At 43.7% G+C, this 16,945-nt stretch overlaps 1 protein-coding gene across 1 annotated transcript in view; it reads right to left on the reverse strand.

Annotated features, from left to right (window-relative positions):
* The window catches only part of TGM6 (transglutaminase 6), a 35,575-nt gene that overhangs the window by 6,657 nt on the left and 11,973 nt on the right, over positions 1 to 16,945 (reverse strand). The window contains exon 10 of the mRNA XM_021077688.1: positions 5,939 to 6,280. Within this exon, the coding sequence (XP_020933347.1) occupies positions 5,939 to 6,280 (342 nt within the window). The remainder of the gene's footprint in view (positions 1 to 5,938; positions 6,281 to 16,945) is intronic.

The raw sequence follows: 16,945 nt of genomic DNA on the forward strand, positions 1-16,945 counted from the left end.
CAGAAATTACTAATATCAGAAATGAAAAGAGGGGATATCACCACAGATCCTACGGACATTAAAAGGATAAATAGGGAATATTATGAACAACCCTATGCCCACGAATTTGACAATCTAGATAAAATGCACCAATTCCTTGAAGACACAATCTGTCAAAAGTCACAGGAGAAGAAATACACAATCTGAATAGGTCTACATCTATTAAAGAAATCAATAGGGAATCAAAGAATTGATAGTGAATTACCTTCCAAAACAGAAAACCCTGGGCCCAGATGAATTCACTGGTAAAATCTACCAAAGATTTAAGGAAGAAATAATATCAGTTTTGTACAAGCTCTTCCAAAGATAGAAGCAGAGGGAATACTTCTTAACTCATTTTATGAGGGCAGCATTACTCTAATAGTAAAACCAGACAAAGACATTACAGGAAAAGGAAATGATAGATTGCCCTCTCTCATAAACATTGATGCCACAATCCTCAGAAAAATATTAGCAAATTGAATCTAACACTATATAAACAGAATTCTATACCTTGATCAAGTGGGATCATAGGTACATAGGTTGGTTCAACCTTCAAAAGTCAATTAATGTGACCATCACATCAACAGACTAAAGAAGAAAAGTCATATGGTCATATCAGTAGATGCAGAAAAAGCATTTGACAAAAATCCAATACTTATTCATGATTAAAATTCTCAGCAAACTAGGAATAGTTGGGGAACTTTCTCAATTTGACAGAGAACATCTATTAAAAAAACCAAAAGCCTACGGTTAACAGCACACTTAACAGTGAGAAACTTAAAACTTTCTCACTAGAATAGAGACAAGGTAAGGATGTCTTCTCAGTGCTCCTTATCAACACTGGACTGGAAGTTCCAGCTAAGGCAACAAGACAAGAAAAGGAAATAAAGTTATACAGACTTGGAAGAAATAAAACTTTCTCTGTTCACAGATGATATGATCATCTATGCATAAAATCTGAAAGAATCAACAACAAAAGCTCTTGGAACTAATTATACTAATTACTAATTATAGCAAAGTCAGAGGATATAAGATTCACATACAAAATTCATCACTTATTTATACACAAGCAGTAAACAAGTGGAATCTGAAATTAAAAATACCGCTTATATAAGCACCCCCAAACGAAGTAATCTAAAAAAATTAGGCATTCATTAATCCAGAAATATAAGACATGTACATATATTAAAGGAAACTAGGAGTTCCTGTCATGGCACAGCAGAAACAAATCCTACTGGGAACCATGAGGTTGCAGGTTCGATCCCGGGCCTTGCTCAGTGGATTAAAGATCCGGCATTGCTGTGCTGTGGCTGTGGCTGTGGTGTAGGCCAGCAGCTGTAGCTCCCATTGGACCCCTAGCCTGGGAACCTCCATATGCCACGCATGCAGCCCTAAAAAGCAAAAAACAAACAAACAAAATAAAAAAAAAAAAGAAAGAAAACTGAAAAAAAAGCTGATGAAAGAAATGAAAGAATAACTATATTAATGGAGATATTTCATGCTCACGCATAGTGAGACTCAATATTGTGAAGATGTCAGTTATTCCCAACTTGATCCATAGATTCAAGGCAAGCCCATCAAAATCCTAGCCAGTTATTTAATGGGTATTGACAAAGTGATCCTAAGTTTAGGCAGAGGGACAAAAGACCCAGAACTTCCAACACAATGTTCAAGAAGGAGAATGACATCAGGAGACTGACCCTCCCCGACTTCAATACTTACTCTAAAACTACAGGAGTCAAAACAGTGTGATAGTGGGGAAAGAACAGACAAACCAGTAGAACAAAAGAGAGCCCAGAAATAGACCCGCGAGGGAGTTCCCGTCGTGGCGCAGTGGTTGACGAATCCGACTGGGAACCATGAGGTTGCGGGTTCGGTCCCTGCCCTTGCTCAGTGGGTTGACGATCCGGCGTTGCCGTGAGCTGTGGTGTAGGTTGCAGACGCGGCTCGGATCCCGCGTTGCTGTGGCTCTGGCGTAGGCCGGTGGCTACAGCTCCGATTGGACCCCTAGCCCGGGAACCTCCATATGCCGCGGGAGTGGCCCAAGAAATAGCAACAACAACAACAACAACAACAACAAAAAACCAAAAAAAAAAAAAAAAGAAAAAAAAAAGAAATAGACCCGCGAAATATAGATCTTTGACAAAGGAGCAAAGGAAATAAAATGGAGAAAAGGTAGCCTTTTCAATAAATGATCAGAAACACCTGGACATTCATATAAAAGACATCTGGACACATACCTCATACCCTTTACAAAAATGAACTCAAAATGTAAAATGTGAAATATAAAACTCCTAGACAATAACATAGGAAAAAACCTAGATAATTTTGCGTATTGTAACGGTTAAGTTTTTAGACATAACACCAAAGGAATAAAAAACTGACAGGTTGTACTTTATTAAAATTAAAAACTTCTTTGGAGTTCCTGCGGTGGTGCAGTAGAAATGAATCCGACTAGGAACCATGAGGTTGGGGTTTGATCCCTGGCCTTGCTTAGCAGGTTAAGGATCCGGCATTGCCGTGAGCTGTGGTGTAGGTTGTAGATGTGGCTCGGATCCTGCGTTGCTGTGGCTGAGGCGCAGGCCGGTGGCTATAGCTCACATTAGACCCCTAGCCTGGGAACCTCCATATGCTGCAGGTGCAGCCCTAAAAAGACAAAAGACAAAAAAAAAAAAAAAAACCCCAAAAAACCCAAAAAACTTCTGCTCTGTGAAAGGCCAGTGAAGAGAATAAGACAAGCCATAGACTGGGAGAAAACATTTGCAAAAGACACATCTGATAAGGGACTATTAGATAAAATATACAAAGAATACTTAAAATTCAACAAAAAGAAAATGAACAACACAATTAAAAAAGACACTGTACCAAAGAAGATGTACAGATGCATATTAAAGATGTTCATATCATACATTATCAAGAAATTTCAAATTAGGAAGGCCTTGTTGCAGCTCAGCACTAAGAGCACAACTAGCATCCATGAGAATGCAGGTTCGATCCCTGGCCTTGCTCAGTGAGTTAAGGATCCCATGTTACCATGAGCTGTGGTGTAGTCGCGGCTCAGATCCTGCATTGCTGTGGCTGTGAAGTAGGCCAGCAGCTGTAACTCTGCTCTGATTCAGCCCCTAGCCTGGGACCTTCCATATGCTGCAGGTACAGCCCTGAAAAGTAAAAATAAATAAATAAAATTTAAAAAATTTCAAATTAATACAACGAAGACAATGAGAGATACTACCACATACCTATTAGAATGGTAAAAATCCAACATACTGACGACATCAAATGTTGGAGAGAATATAGAGGAACAGGAATTCTCATTCATTTATGGTGAGAATACAAAATGCTATAGCCACTTTGGAAGATACTTTGGTAGTTTCTTAGATAACTGAACACATTATTATACCATCAGCAACCATACTCCTCAGTACTTACCCATATAAACTGAAAACTCATGTTCACGCAAAACCTGCACATGGATATTTATTGCAGCTTGATTCATAACTGTCCAAACTTGGACGTAACCAAGATATTCTTCAGTAGGTCTATGGATCAATCAACTTTGGTACATCCATGTAAAGGAATATTTTCCGTGATAACAAGAAAGGAGCTATCAAGTTAGGAAAAAACTATGGAGGAATGTTAAATGTGTATTTCTAAGTGAAAGAAGCCAATCTGAAAAGGCTACATTCTGGACGATTTCAACTACATGACACCTAGGGAAAGGCGAAACTGAGGCACAGTAGAAAGATCACTGATTGCCAGGGGTTTGAGGAGAGGGAGGGAGAATGAATAGGTGAAGAACAGAGAATTTTACGGCAATGAAATTATTCCGTGTGATACTCTAATGGTAGATACATAACATCATACATTTGTCAACACCCACAGAATGTGCAATACAGAGGGAACCCTAATGTAGACTACAGACTTGAGTTAATAATAATAAGGTGCTCAGCAACTGTAACAAATGTACCACACTAATTCAAGAGAGTAATAAGGGAAGATGGAACGTGGGAACTCTTTGAACTCATTGCTCGTTTTTTTCTGACACCAAAACTGCTAAAAAAAAAAAAAAAGTCCATTACTTTACAAAATTATATATTTAATAGTTATACTATTGGCTCAGTAATTCCATTTTTTTCGGAATCTATTCTACCAGTCCAAAATCTAGATCAATAAAGGGAAATTTTTTTCCACCACCAAGATTCAACAGCTGACAATTATCCAAAAGAAGGGAGGAGAAAAAATAAATCACCATATATTTATTTAGAGATTATACATCCATTAAAATGATGTGAATGGGAGTTCTGGTTGTGGCTCAGCGGTTCACGAACTGACTACCATCCATGAAGATGCGGGTTCGATCCCTGGCCTCGCTCAGTGGGTTGGGGATCCGGTGTTGCCGTGAGCTGTGATGTAGGTCACAGACCTGGCTCGGATCCCGTGTTGCTGTGGCTGTGGTGTAGGCTGGCGGCTGCAGCTCCGAGTAGACCCCTAGCCTGGGAACCTCCATATGCCACAAGAGCAGCCCTAAAAAAGACAAAAAGACCAAAAAAAAAAAAAAAAAGATGTGAATGAAGAGCATATAAAAATATTTAAACTACGATGTAATGTGTAAAGAGCAGGGCACTAATGAGTGTTGGCGATATAATTAGAACTGTTTTTCAAAAAGCAACAGGTATTAATAAAGGTTTGGAAGAAAAACATGTTAATTTGTAGATGGGTGGCAGGATCATAGGTGATCTTTCTCTTGTGCTGTGAAACTCTTTAATGAATATGTATTACTTTTAATATGAAAAAAAGCCAGGAAAATGTGTATGTTAATGAATATCTCTCCTTGTGAAAAGTTATTTTGTGATTTCGATGATGTGAAAAATAAATGACAAAAAAGCAAAAAACATGTGACACCTCCTTCACGTATTTTCACACCTTGTCAAAACACACAAGCTTCACTTAGCAGAAACTGGTTCAGAGGAACAATTTCTTTGTTTAAAAGAAACCTTTGCCTTCAGAATGTACTTGGAGGTGGGGGGGAGGGGAGCGGAGGGGGAGGAGGGAAAGAGAGGGGAGGGAGGAGGGAAAGAGAGGGGGAGGGGAGGGGAGAGGAGTGAGGGAGGAGGGGGAAGCAGAGTGGTTGTAGCGCTGTGGCTGTTGTCTGCGGAATTCTCAGGACAGAGGCTGGCACATGTAGACACTTGGTTTTTTTTTTTTTTGTCTTTTTGCCATTTCTTGGGCCGCTCCCGAGGCACATGGAGGTTCCCAGGCTAGGGGTCGAATGGGAGCTGTAGCTGCCAGCCTTCGCCAGAGCCACAGCAACGCGGCATCCGAGCCGCGTCTGCAACCTACACCACAGCTCACGGGCAACACTGGATCCTTAACCCACTGAGCAAGGCCAGGGATCGAACCCGCAATCTCATGGTTCCTAATCAGATTCGTTAACCACTGCGCCGTGATGGGAACTCCAACATGTAGACACTTCATAAGCACCTCTTACTGGTCCACGCCTCTCATACGGAACACCTGGACCCAAATGGGCTCCAGAATTTGTTGGATTTTAGAAAAGGTCACACAAGGCATACTCTACATATTACAAAATGCTCCCAGCAGGTATTTATTTCGTGTATAACTATTCATACTAAGTGGGAATCACCTGACCAGGACGTTTGCCACCAGATGATTGTGGACTTTTTTTTTTTTTTTTTTTTTTTTTTTTTTTTACTATTCTCATTATTTAGCCCCTCTGAGCCTCAGCTCTCTCCTTCCTAAGTGGGGACAAGAGCAAATGCTCAGAAATATCTCCTTCTCTCCTCAAATAAACGTGGGATGCTGAGAAGTCCTCTCTGCCACCCTGCCCCTAACCTTCCTGGAAAAGGGGCTGGGCCGACCAGGTCCCACCCAGCGGGGGCGTTCCTACCGTCCTTACCTTCTTCCGGCCCCAGCTTCACTGCGTGGGATTCGTGCAGGATCTCTGCCACCGGCCTGCGGGTGTAAAGGATGGTGGCTCCACTCAGGTTGACGTGGACTCGCTGGCTTCGGGAGGTGAGGTTGGCCAAGCACAGGGCCAGCCTCAGATCGTGGCCCAGCAGGGGCGGCTCCAGCACCTTGAACTTGCCCGCGATGCTGGGCTTGGTGGCAGGCTTCAGGAGCTCATCACACCGGAGACCACGGCCTCCTGCCCTGCGGACCCGGGCCCTCCTTCCGGAGGCGTCCACGCCAAACAGCTTCTTCACAGCTTTGCTGTACACCTGCCTCTCCTTCCGGGACCCTGTGGGGCAGTGGACATCATAAGGCAGGCACCCTCTCCTTCAGCCCCTTCTCATTAATCCTCTTCTCCAGGCAAAACCCCCAGCCACCCCCAGTTTCAGGTACCAGAGCTGTTGGAGGTCTCCAACTGGCAGCCCAAGAGCCAAAAGCAGACCTCAGCCATATGTGTTGTATTTGGTTCTGAGACCATTTAATCTTTTTCCTTTTTTTTTTCTTTCTTTTCTTCTTTTTTTTTTTTTTTTTTCTTTTTATAGCTGCACTTGAGGCATATGGAAGTTCCTGGGGTTGAATCGGAGTGACAGCTGAGGCCTACACCACAGCCATAGCAATGTGGGATCCTTAACCCACTGGGCAAGGCCAGGGATTGAACCTGCATCTTCATAGAGACAATGTGGGATGCTTAACCCACTGAGCCACAAATGGAACTTCTTAAATAATTTTTTACTCAATTGCCAACAACTTCAGATCAGAACAATTCACATGACAGTATAGATTTGTAGCTTCTTCGACAGCTGCTTCTGAAATCTCGTAAGATAATGAGAGCTAACACTTGTGTAGACTTTTGCCAGGCACTGCATCTAGGTGCTATATATTTATCCCCCCTTGAAAGAAGGTACTGTTATCATCCCTATTTTATAGATAAGGAACTCAAGGCACAGAGAAGGAAAGCAACTTGTAACAGCACTGGAATGAAAACCTAGGCAGTCTGGCTCCAATTTCCACATTCTCAACCCTGTTCCCCTTGCACTCTGTACACGGCAGGAAGGGTCTAAAGCTGAGCAAGGGGTGCTCGCTCCGGCTGAGAATGTACTTGCTGGTTCTTCATGGACTCCACCTGTAATTCGCCCACCAGCTGGCTGCACTCATGGGGTGGGGATGCCATCATCTGCAAGGCTCCTGAACACATGCGAGTTTAGGACCCCCGATCCCTGACTTTCCCTGTTGCTAGCGCACCCCTCTCTCTCTTGCTCTCTCTCTTTTTGATCCTTGGACATCCCCCACCTCCACCCCCAGCACGTCCCACAGGTGCCTCATGTCCAACCAAACATGCCATCTTCTGCCCAGAATTCCCCATTTTTTAGCAAACAGCTCCACGGATCACCCAGTGCTTCACCCAGCAAAGGGTTCCAGCGTTCACTCAGTGTACACACCGGAAACTGGAGCTGTCACGCTTATGGCCCATAACTGAAAAGTCAACAGGTTCAGCCAAACATCCTCACTGATCTGGAATCTTCCCCCTTCTCCCATCATTCTTTTCCCCTCAGGCTACCATATAAATGGTCTCACCATCAAGTCAACTTGCCACCAGATGACTGTGGCCTTTCACTACTAGTATCATTACCTAGTCCCCCCAAATCTCAGTTTCCCACCCGTGACGTGGGGCCAAGAGGTGCAGAATGTCCCCTCCCTTCCTGGGAACGTGGGTTCCACGCCCACTCCAGTCCTTTTTCCTCTCTGATCTTTCCCAGATCCAACTCCGATGGTTCCACTTCACCCCCTTGAAACCTGGGCTGAGCCATCTCCCACACGGGCTCCTCCCGGACGGTCTCCCCAGGGACCTCACTACTGTGTGGCCTCGGCTTGAAGGACCACACAGATCTAAAGCTTTTTTGGTTTTTAATGGCTGCACTTGCGGCATATGGAATCAAACCCATGAGGCCAGGAATTGAACCCACATCCTCACGGACACTACCTTGGGTTCTTCACCTGCTAAGCTACCATGGGAATTCTTGGGAGTTAAAGAATCTTTGGGTCTTTAACATGTCATGTTTCATTATTAAAATGCAAGTGAATTTTTCACTTTATAATGTACTCATATTTTTACTATGAAAATGTTTCATTTCCCTGCCCCAATAATCTAATGTCACTTTCTCAGAAAGGCTTTCTCTGACCATCTGATCTTTTATTTTATTTTATTTTTAATTTATTTTTTTGCTTTTTAGGGCTGCACCCATGGCTTATGGAAGTTCCCAGGCTATGAGTCCAATTGGAGCTACAGCTGCTGGTTTATGCCACAGCCACAGCAACGTGGAATCCGAGCCACATCTGTGAACTACACCAAAGCTGCAGCAAGGCCAGATCCTTAACCCACTGAGCGAGGCCAGGGATCAAACCCACATTCTCATGGATACTAGTTGGGTTTGTAACCTGCTAAGCCACAATGGGAACTCCTGAACATCTGATTTTTTAAAACAGCTTTATTCAGATATACATTAATTCCACATACAATTCACCCTTTTAAAGACTACGTCAATGTTTTTAGTATATTCACAGAGTCATGCACCCATCACCACAATCTAATTTCAAAACAACGTCTGTCATCCCAAAAGAATCCTTGTCACCATCAATAGTCACTTCCCATCCCTCCCTGCCCCAACCCCAGCCCTAGGCAACTACTAAATGAATTTCTAAGTTGCCTATTCCGGGCATTTCAAAAAAGGAATCATTCAAGATGTGGTCTTTTGTGACTGGCTCTTTTTTTCACTTAACATAACAGCTTTAAGGTTCATCTGTGCTGTAGCATACATCAGTACTTGATTTCTTTCTTTCTTTTTTTTTTTTTTTTTTTTTTTTTGCTTTTTAGAGCCACGCTTGCAGCATAGGGAAGTTCCTAGGCTAGGGGTCGAATCAGAGTTACAGCTGCTAGCTGCCACCACAGCCACAGCAACACTGGATTCCAACTGAGTCTGCGACATACACCCTAGCTCACAGCAACGCCAGATCCTTAACCCACTGAGTGAGGCCAGGGATCGAACCTGCATCCTGGATACTAGTCAAGTTATAATCTGCTAGGCCACAACTGGAACTCCCTTGATTTATTTTTATTGCTGAATACTATTCCATTGTATGGACAGACCTCATTTTATTTATCCACTGATGGATATTAGGGTTGTTCCACTCTAGATACTTTGAATAATATTGCTATGAATGTCCATGTACAAGATTTTGGGTGGATGTTTGTCTTCATTTCTCTTGGGTGTATACCAAGGGTGTCTGCTGGTTTGTATGGTAACTCTGTGTTTAACGTTGAGAGGGACTGTCAAACTGTTTTCCAAAGTGCTTGTACCATTTTACATTCTCACTAGCAATGCATGAGTGTTTCAATAATTCCATAATTTCACCAACTCTTATTGTCTTTTTTTTTGATTATAGCAGTTCTGGTGGATGTGGAGTAGTATGTTGTGATTTTGAATTTGCATTTTCCTAATGATTAATGATCAATATCTTTTCATATGTTTATTGGTCCTTCGTATGTGGTCCTTGGAGAAAAGTCTACTCAAATCCTTTGCCCACTTTATTTATTTATTTATTTTTGCCTTTTTCTAGGGCCGCTTCCCGCGGCATATGGAGGTTCCCAGGCTAGGGGTCGAATCGGAGCTGTAGCTGCTGGCCTATGCCAGAGCCACAGCAACGTGGGACCCGAGCCGCGTCTGCAGCCTACACCACAGCTCACGGCAACACCGGATCCTTAACTCTCTGAGCAAGGCCAAGGATCGAACCCACAACCTCATGGATGCTAGTCGGATTCGTTAACCACTGAGCCATGATGGGAACTCTCTTTGCCCACTTTAAAATTGGGTTAATTATCTTTTTATTATTGAGCTAGAAGAATTCTTTATGTGTCCCTAATTAGACACATGATTTGAAAATATTTTCTGTTCTGTGGGCTATTTTTCTGCTTTCCTGATGGCATCATTTGTAGTACAAGTTTTTTTTCTTTCTTGCCTGCTCCTGTAGCATATTGAAATTCTGGGGCCAGGGATCAAATCCGAGCTGGAGCTGTGACGTGCGCCACAAACCAGCACCTCCACAGAGACCAGATGGATCGTGAACCCACTGTGCCACAGTGGGAAGTCCCTAAGTTTTTAATTTTGATGACATCCAATTTGTCAATTTTTCCTATTGTCACTTGTCCACTTGATGTCATATCTGAAAAGACTCTGCTTCACTCAAGCTCATGAAAACTAACTCCTGTTTTTGTCTAAAAGCTTGTAATTTTAGCTTTTAGATATGGGTCAGTGATCCATTTGTGTTAATTTTTTGTGTGTGGTGAGATGTAGGAGGCCCATTTTATTCTTATGCTTCTGGATAATCAGTGGTCCCAGCACCATCTGTTGAAAAGACTATTCTTGTTCTTTCCTCCCTGAATTGTCTTGGCACCCTTGTCAAGATCAATTGAGCATAATTTTAAGCGTTTATTTCTGGACTCCTGGTTCTATTCCATTGACCGATATGTCCATTTTTATACTAGTATCACAGTATCTGGGTTATTGTATGTGTATAGTAAGTTTTGAATTTGGGAAGTTTGAGCCCTCCAACTTTGTTCTTTTCCAAGATTATTTTGGCTATTGTGAGTTTCTCGAATTTCTAAGCGAATTCTAGGAACAGTTTGTCAATTTTGGAAGAAAACTCAGCCAGAACTTTGAGAGGGATTTCATGGAGTCTGTAGGTCAACTGGGAGAATAGTCATCTTACAAACATAAAGTCCTTCAATCCCTGAAAATGGGATGTCTTTCCATTTGAGTCTGTAATCTTCGAAAATGTTTTGTATTTTTCACCGTACTAGACTTGCTCTTCTTTTGATAAATTTATTCCCAAGTATTTTATTCTTTTTGATGTTATTATAGATGGATTTGTTTTCTTAATTTCACGTTCAGATTACACATCGCTTTTGTCCTGAAATACAATTAATTTTTAAAAATTGCTCTTGTGTTCCACAGTTTTTCTGAACTTGTTTTTTGGCTCTAATAACATTTAGTGAGTTCCTTAGGATTTTATGCATACAGGATCTTAACGTGTGCAAACAGAGATAGTTTTATCTCCTTTCCAGTTTGCAAACTCTTCTATTTCTTTATTTGCTCTCCTTCCCTCCCTCCCTTTCTTCCTTTTATCCTTCTTTTCTTTTCTTTTTTCCTTCTTTATTTTTATAGTTTTTAGATTGTGACAAAATATACATAATGTAAAATTTACCAGCCTGACCACTTTTAAGTGTGCACGTCAGTGGCATCAGGTACATTCCTGTTGGATTATCTTCTCCGCCATCCATTTCCGGAACTCCTTTCACCTTGCAGAACTGAAACTCTGTATCCTTTAAATGTTCTATTCCTGCCTCTCCCAACCACTGGCATCCACCATTCAACTTCCTGTCTTCATGAACGTGACTATCCTAGGTGCCTCATATAAGTGGGACTGTATGGTATTTGCCCTTGTGGGACTGGCTTATTTCACTTAGCATCATATCGTCAAGCTTCATCCACATGGTAGCATGTGTCAGAATGTCTTTCCTTTTTGGTTTTTTTTTTTTTGGTCTTTTTATCTTTTTAGAGCCACACTCGCAGCATGTGGAGGTTCCCAGGCTAGGGGTCCCATTGGAGCTGTAGCCACTGGCCTACGCCACAGCCACATCAGATCCTTAACCTAAAGCCAGGGATCAAACCCGAATCCTCATGGATGCCAGTTTATATTTAAGGATATAACTCGGGAATAACCGGATAGGAGAGACACATAGGGCAAGGTGGAGGGTAGCATGGAGCTTCCATGCTGGGTTTGGGAGGTCAACCTTCCCAGCATTTGGAGATGTTCGCCACCCTGGCAGCTCTCTGCACCCATGTTTAGGGGTTTTTATGGAGGTTTCATTATATAGGCAAGGTTGATTAAATTATCAGCCACTGGTTTTTAACTCAATCTCCCATCCCTCTCCCATCCCCAGAGGCTGGAGAAGTGGAAAATTCTAATCTTCCAATCATGGTTGGGTCTTTCTGGTAACCAGTCCCCATCCTGAGCTGTCTGGGACCCCCCAGCCACCACTCATCTCATTACCATAAAAAAGACACACTCCAGAGATTCAAGGGTTTTAGGGGCTGTGTCCAGGAACTGGAGACAAAGACACCTCTTACAATTTTTTTTGGTAAGGCTGGTAGTAATGGCCTCTCTGACCTTAGTAATTTGAGCCTTCTTTCAGTCTAGCTGAAGAGTTGTCAGTTTTGTTGCTGTTTTCAAAAAATTAACTTTTGATTTGGTTGATTTTCTCCATTGTTTTCAATTTACTTCCACTCTAATCTTTCTTATTTCCTATTTCTACTTTCTTTGGGTTTAATTTGCTCTTTTTCTAGTTTCTTAAGGTGGAAGGTTAGGTTACTTACTTGAAATCCTTCCTTTTTTTTTTTTTTTTTTTTGTCTTTTGTCATTTTAGGGCTGCACCCCAGGTGTATGGAGGTTCCCAAGCTAGAGGTCTAATCGGAGCTGTAGCCACCGGCCTACACCACAGCCACAGCAGTGTGGGATCTGAGCTGCGTCTGGGACCTACACCACAGCTCACGGCAACGCTGGATGCTTAACCCACTGAGCGAGACCAGGGACTGAACCTGTGTCCTCATGGATACTAGATAACCACTCACATCCTCATGGATACTTGTTAACTGCTGCATCAGACAGGAACTCCAAGATCCGGCTTCTTTAATGTACGTATTTACAGCTATAAAATTCCCTCTAGGTACTGCTTTACCTCGCCCCATAATTTTTTTTTTCTTTTGGCCATGCCAGTGGCATGCAGAAATTCCCTGGGCCAGGAATCGAACCCATGCCACAAGCAGTGACCTGAGCCAAAGCAATGACAATGCCAGATCCTTAACCCACTAGGCCACCAGGGAACTCCAACCTCCCCCCATAAATTTTGGCATGTTGTATTTTCATTTTCTTTCATCTTAACATATCTTCTAATTTCACTTGTGATTTCTTCTTTGACCCAATGATTATTTAGGTGTATTTATTGCTGAATTTCCACATAACTGTGAATTCTCCAAATTACACTGGATTTTTTTTTTCTTTTTCTTTTTTGTCTTTTTAGGGCTGTACCAGTGGCACACAGAAGTTCCCAGGCTAGGGGTCGAATTGGAGCTGCAACCGGCAACCTACAGCACAGCCACAGCAACGCAGGATCCAAGCTGCACCACAGCTCACGCTGGATCCCCAACCCACTGAGCAAGGCCAGGGACTGAACACACATCCTCCGGGATACTAGTTGGTTTGGCACCACGACGGAAACTCCCGACCCTTCTGATTTTGACTTTTAGTTTTATTCCATTGTGATCAGAGAATACACTTTGTATGATTTTAATTCTTTAAAATTTACTGAGGCGGGTTTTACAAATGAACATATGGTCAGTCCTGGATTATGTTCTATTTGTACTTGCCAAGAAAGTGTATTCTGCTGCTACGGGGTGGGTCTTCTATAGATAGCTGTTAGCGAGCACCTGATTTTAAACGACAATTCTCACTTCCTCCCAATCTGTTCCTAAACTCATTCCCTGCTTTATTTTCCTCCAGAATACTTATCACCATCTGAGATGCTATTTATTTTACTTTTTCTTTACGTCTACCTGCCCCACTAGAATGTTAGTTCCTTTATTTAAATTTTTTTAAAACTATTTTTTTAAGGGCTGCACCTGTGGCATGTGGAAGTTTCTGGCCTAGCGGTTGAGAAGCTGCGGCTGGCAGCCTATACCTCAGCCACAGCAATGCAGGATCTAAGCCGTGTCTGCGACCTACACCACAGCTCACGGCAATGCTGGATCCTTTAACTCACTGAGTGACGCCAGGGATTAAGCCTGAATGCTTATGGGTTCTAGTTGGGTTCTTAACCTGCTGAGCCACAACAGAAACTCAAGACGTTAGCTCCTTTAAAAGTAGGGGTCATACATGTTTTGCTTTCTGGATGCCTGGCACACAGTAGATGTTCTATAAATACATGTTCGTGCAGGGAAATGTGAAAATGTGCCTTGTGAATCTTGTAACACAGGCCAGTCCCACAAGCAATAAAGTGAGGCCCTTCTACATACAGATCAAAGTCCTTATGCATTCGAAGCCCTTTATGTGCTATCAGCCTGCCTTTGCTCATTCCACAAATCTGTACTGAACACCCACTGTGCTGCAATAGGAACTGGAGATACAGCAGTAGACAAAACAGGTTTCCAGCCACACAGTATAGTTGGTGGGGAGACAATAAAGATTCAAGCAAATATTAAATTGTGGTATGTACTGAGAGGGAAACCAGTAGGGTCCTAGCCAGGCAAAGCCTTGGGGTAAAGTCAGCAGGCCTGTCCCAGGCAGAGAAAGCATCCAGTGCAATGTCCTTTCAGTATAAAAGAGCCTCCAGGGGCGCTTTCACTCTTGCTGTTACCTGAACAGCAGTGCCTTCCTCCTCCGCTGGTCTCTTGGCCATTCTGCACCTTGGCAGGCAGACAGCATCCCAGTGTGCTGTGATTGCCTGCTCTCCTGTCCATTTGTCCACTCTCCTACCTGGCACTTGAGGGTACCCACTAAATGCAAGAGGAATGGAGAAGTGGAACAAGGGATGGACAGCAGAGTAACAGACAGGGAGACAGAGAGGGTGGAAGCGGAGTTCTGGGGGCTGGTCTCTGGGTCTGTGGATCAGCCTCTCAGGTCCAGCCCACAGCCACTGGACATGCTGTCCTCTGCCTGCCTGGCTGGCCAGGTCTTGAGCAGCAGGTGCTCCATTTCCCACCCGGCAACAGGCTGTAGTGGGCAGGAGAGTGTCCCTCTAAATGATATGTCCAAGTCCTAACCCCTGGTGCCTATGAATATAACCTTATTTGGAAATAGGGTCTTTGTTGATGCAATTAAGGATTCTGGGATGAGATCAACCTGGATTTCAAGGAGGACCAAAATCCAATGATCAGTATCATTTTAAGAGGAAGGTGATGGCGATTTGAGACACACAGGAGGAAAGAAGGCTGTGTGGAGATGTAGGCAGAGGGCTGGAGTGATGAAGCCGCAAGCCAAAGAATGCAGGGCCCCCCAGAAGCTGGTAGCATCAAGGAAGCATTCTCCCCTAGAGCTCTAGAGAGTATCAAAATAGAGTATTGATTTTGGACTTTCAGCCTCCAGAACTATAAGAGAATAACTTTCTGGTGTTTTAAGCTGCTACATTGGTGGTAATTTGTTATGGCAACCCTCAGAAGCTAACATGCAGGCCCAGAGGCAGACAGCTGAATTGCCCACCTGGCTCTCCTGGTGGCCCCTGGCACCAGCCTCGAAGATTTTGCCCCCACATTCAGTCCCTCTGGCTGAAGATCAGTGTGGGAGTCTGCCTTCCTCCACTCTACCTGAAGCCTGTTGCAGGAAGCCAGTGTGTTTCTGCACACACAAATTCCTTTGCTTAGAAGGCTGGCTCCCTCTTTGTTCAGTATCCAGGCTGACTCAGGGGTAGGGCCAAAGCACATCACCCCCAGGGGCTCTGATATGTGTGCTCTATCCCATAACGTATCCTGCTTCAGTGGACAGAGCCAGCAGACAGGCCTTGTCATCTCACCCACGGAATAGGATGCCCATGGTTTGGACAAACAGCGCTGCTTCAGAGAGACTCTGAAATCAGGATGCATAGGGTCCTGTCTTTCTGGAACGCCTTCTCCATCCTTCATCTCCTGGCTAAGTCTTACTCCCTTCAAGATCCCCTCCCATGGGAAGTGTGCCTTTTTTGTTGTTGTTGTGAATGGCTGCACTTGTGCATATGGAAGTTCCCAGGCTAGGGGGTCAAATCTGAGCTGCAGCTGTGACCTATGCTGCAGCTTGTAGCAATGGTGGATCCTTAACCCACTGAGCAAGGCCAGGGATCGAACCCACATCCTCATGGACACTATGTTGGGTTCTTAACCCGCTGAGCCACAACAGGAACTCTGGGATACTCTTCTTGACATCTCCTCCCTGGCTGGGTTAGGGACCCCTCCTCTGTGCTTCTTCTGCCTCCTGGCCTCCCCAGCACGGTGCTGATCACCCTGTACTGTCCTCCCACTGTCGGCTCACCAGATGCCAAGTTCTCTGGGCACTTGTCTTTCTCCCCTGCCTCTGAGTCATGCCTGACACTTAGGAGGTGCTCTATTTCTAAAGCACATAAAAGAGCCTGGCACTCATGGCATATGGAAGTTCCCAGGCCAGGGGTCGAATTGGAGCTGCAGCTGCCGGCCTGCACCACAGCCACAGCAATGTGGGATCTGAGACCCATCTGCGACTCATGCTGTAGCTTGCAGCCACGCTGGATCCTTAACCCATAGAGCGAGGCCAGGGATTGAACCTGCATCTTCATGGATACTAGTTGGGTTCTTAACCTGCTAAGCTACAACGGGAACTCCTGAACTTAAAGTCCTGATTACCTGAGTAACATTGTTTTAACCAGAAAATGTATGTATCAGATCGTGGCATTTCTAAGGGATCTGTTATTTAGTGGGAAAGGGTAACTTTTAAAGTATAGAGGTAGACATTCACCTGTTCCAATGGAAAAAGCAAGAAAGGGTAATTTTTAAAGCTGGAGGCAGCTACTAGAAAGATAACATGCATTCCCTTTAAGCCAAAGAGTACAAGTTCTTCAGGAAACCAGTGACCATAAATTAGTGACTATGGCATAGGTCTTGGCAGATGACAAACAGGAGCTGCTATTACTATTATTTTGAGTGGGGCCTAGTGCTATGTAGTCTAGGTGTTCAATACATAGTAGCAGCTACTGCCCTCACTCTTTTTTTTTTTTTTTTTGTCTTTTTAGTGCCACACCCATGCATATAGAAGTTCCCAGGCTAGGGATCTAATTGGAGCTGTAGCCGCTGGCCTATACCAGAGCCACAGGAACGCCAGATCTGAGCCACGTCTTCGACCT

Source organism: Sus scrofa, chromosome 17, assembly GCF_000003025.6.
Source record: "Sus scrofa isolate TJ Tabasco breed Duroc chromosome 17, Sscrofa11.1, whole genome shotgun sequence".
Classification (NCBI taxonomy): domain Eukaryota; kingdom Metazoa; phylum Chordata; class Mammalia; order Artiodactyla; family Suidae; genus Sus; species Sus scrofa.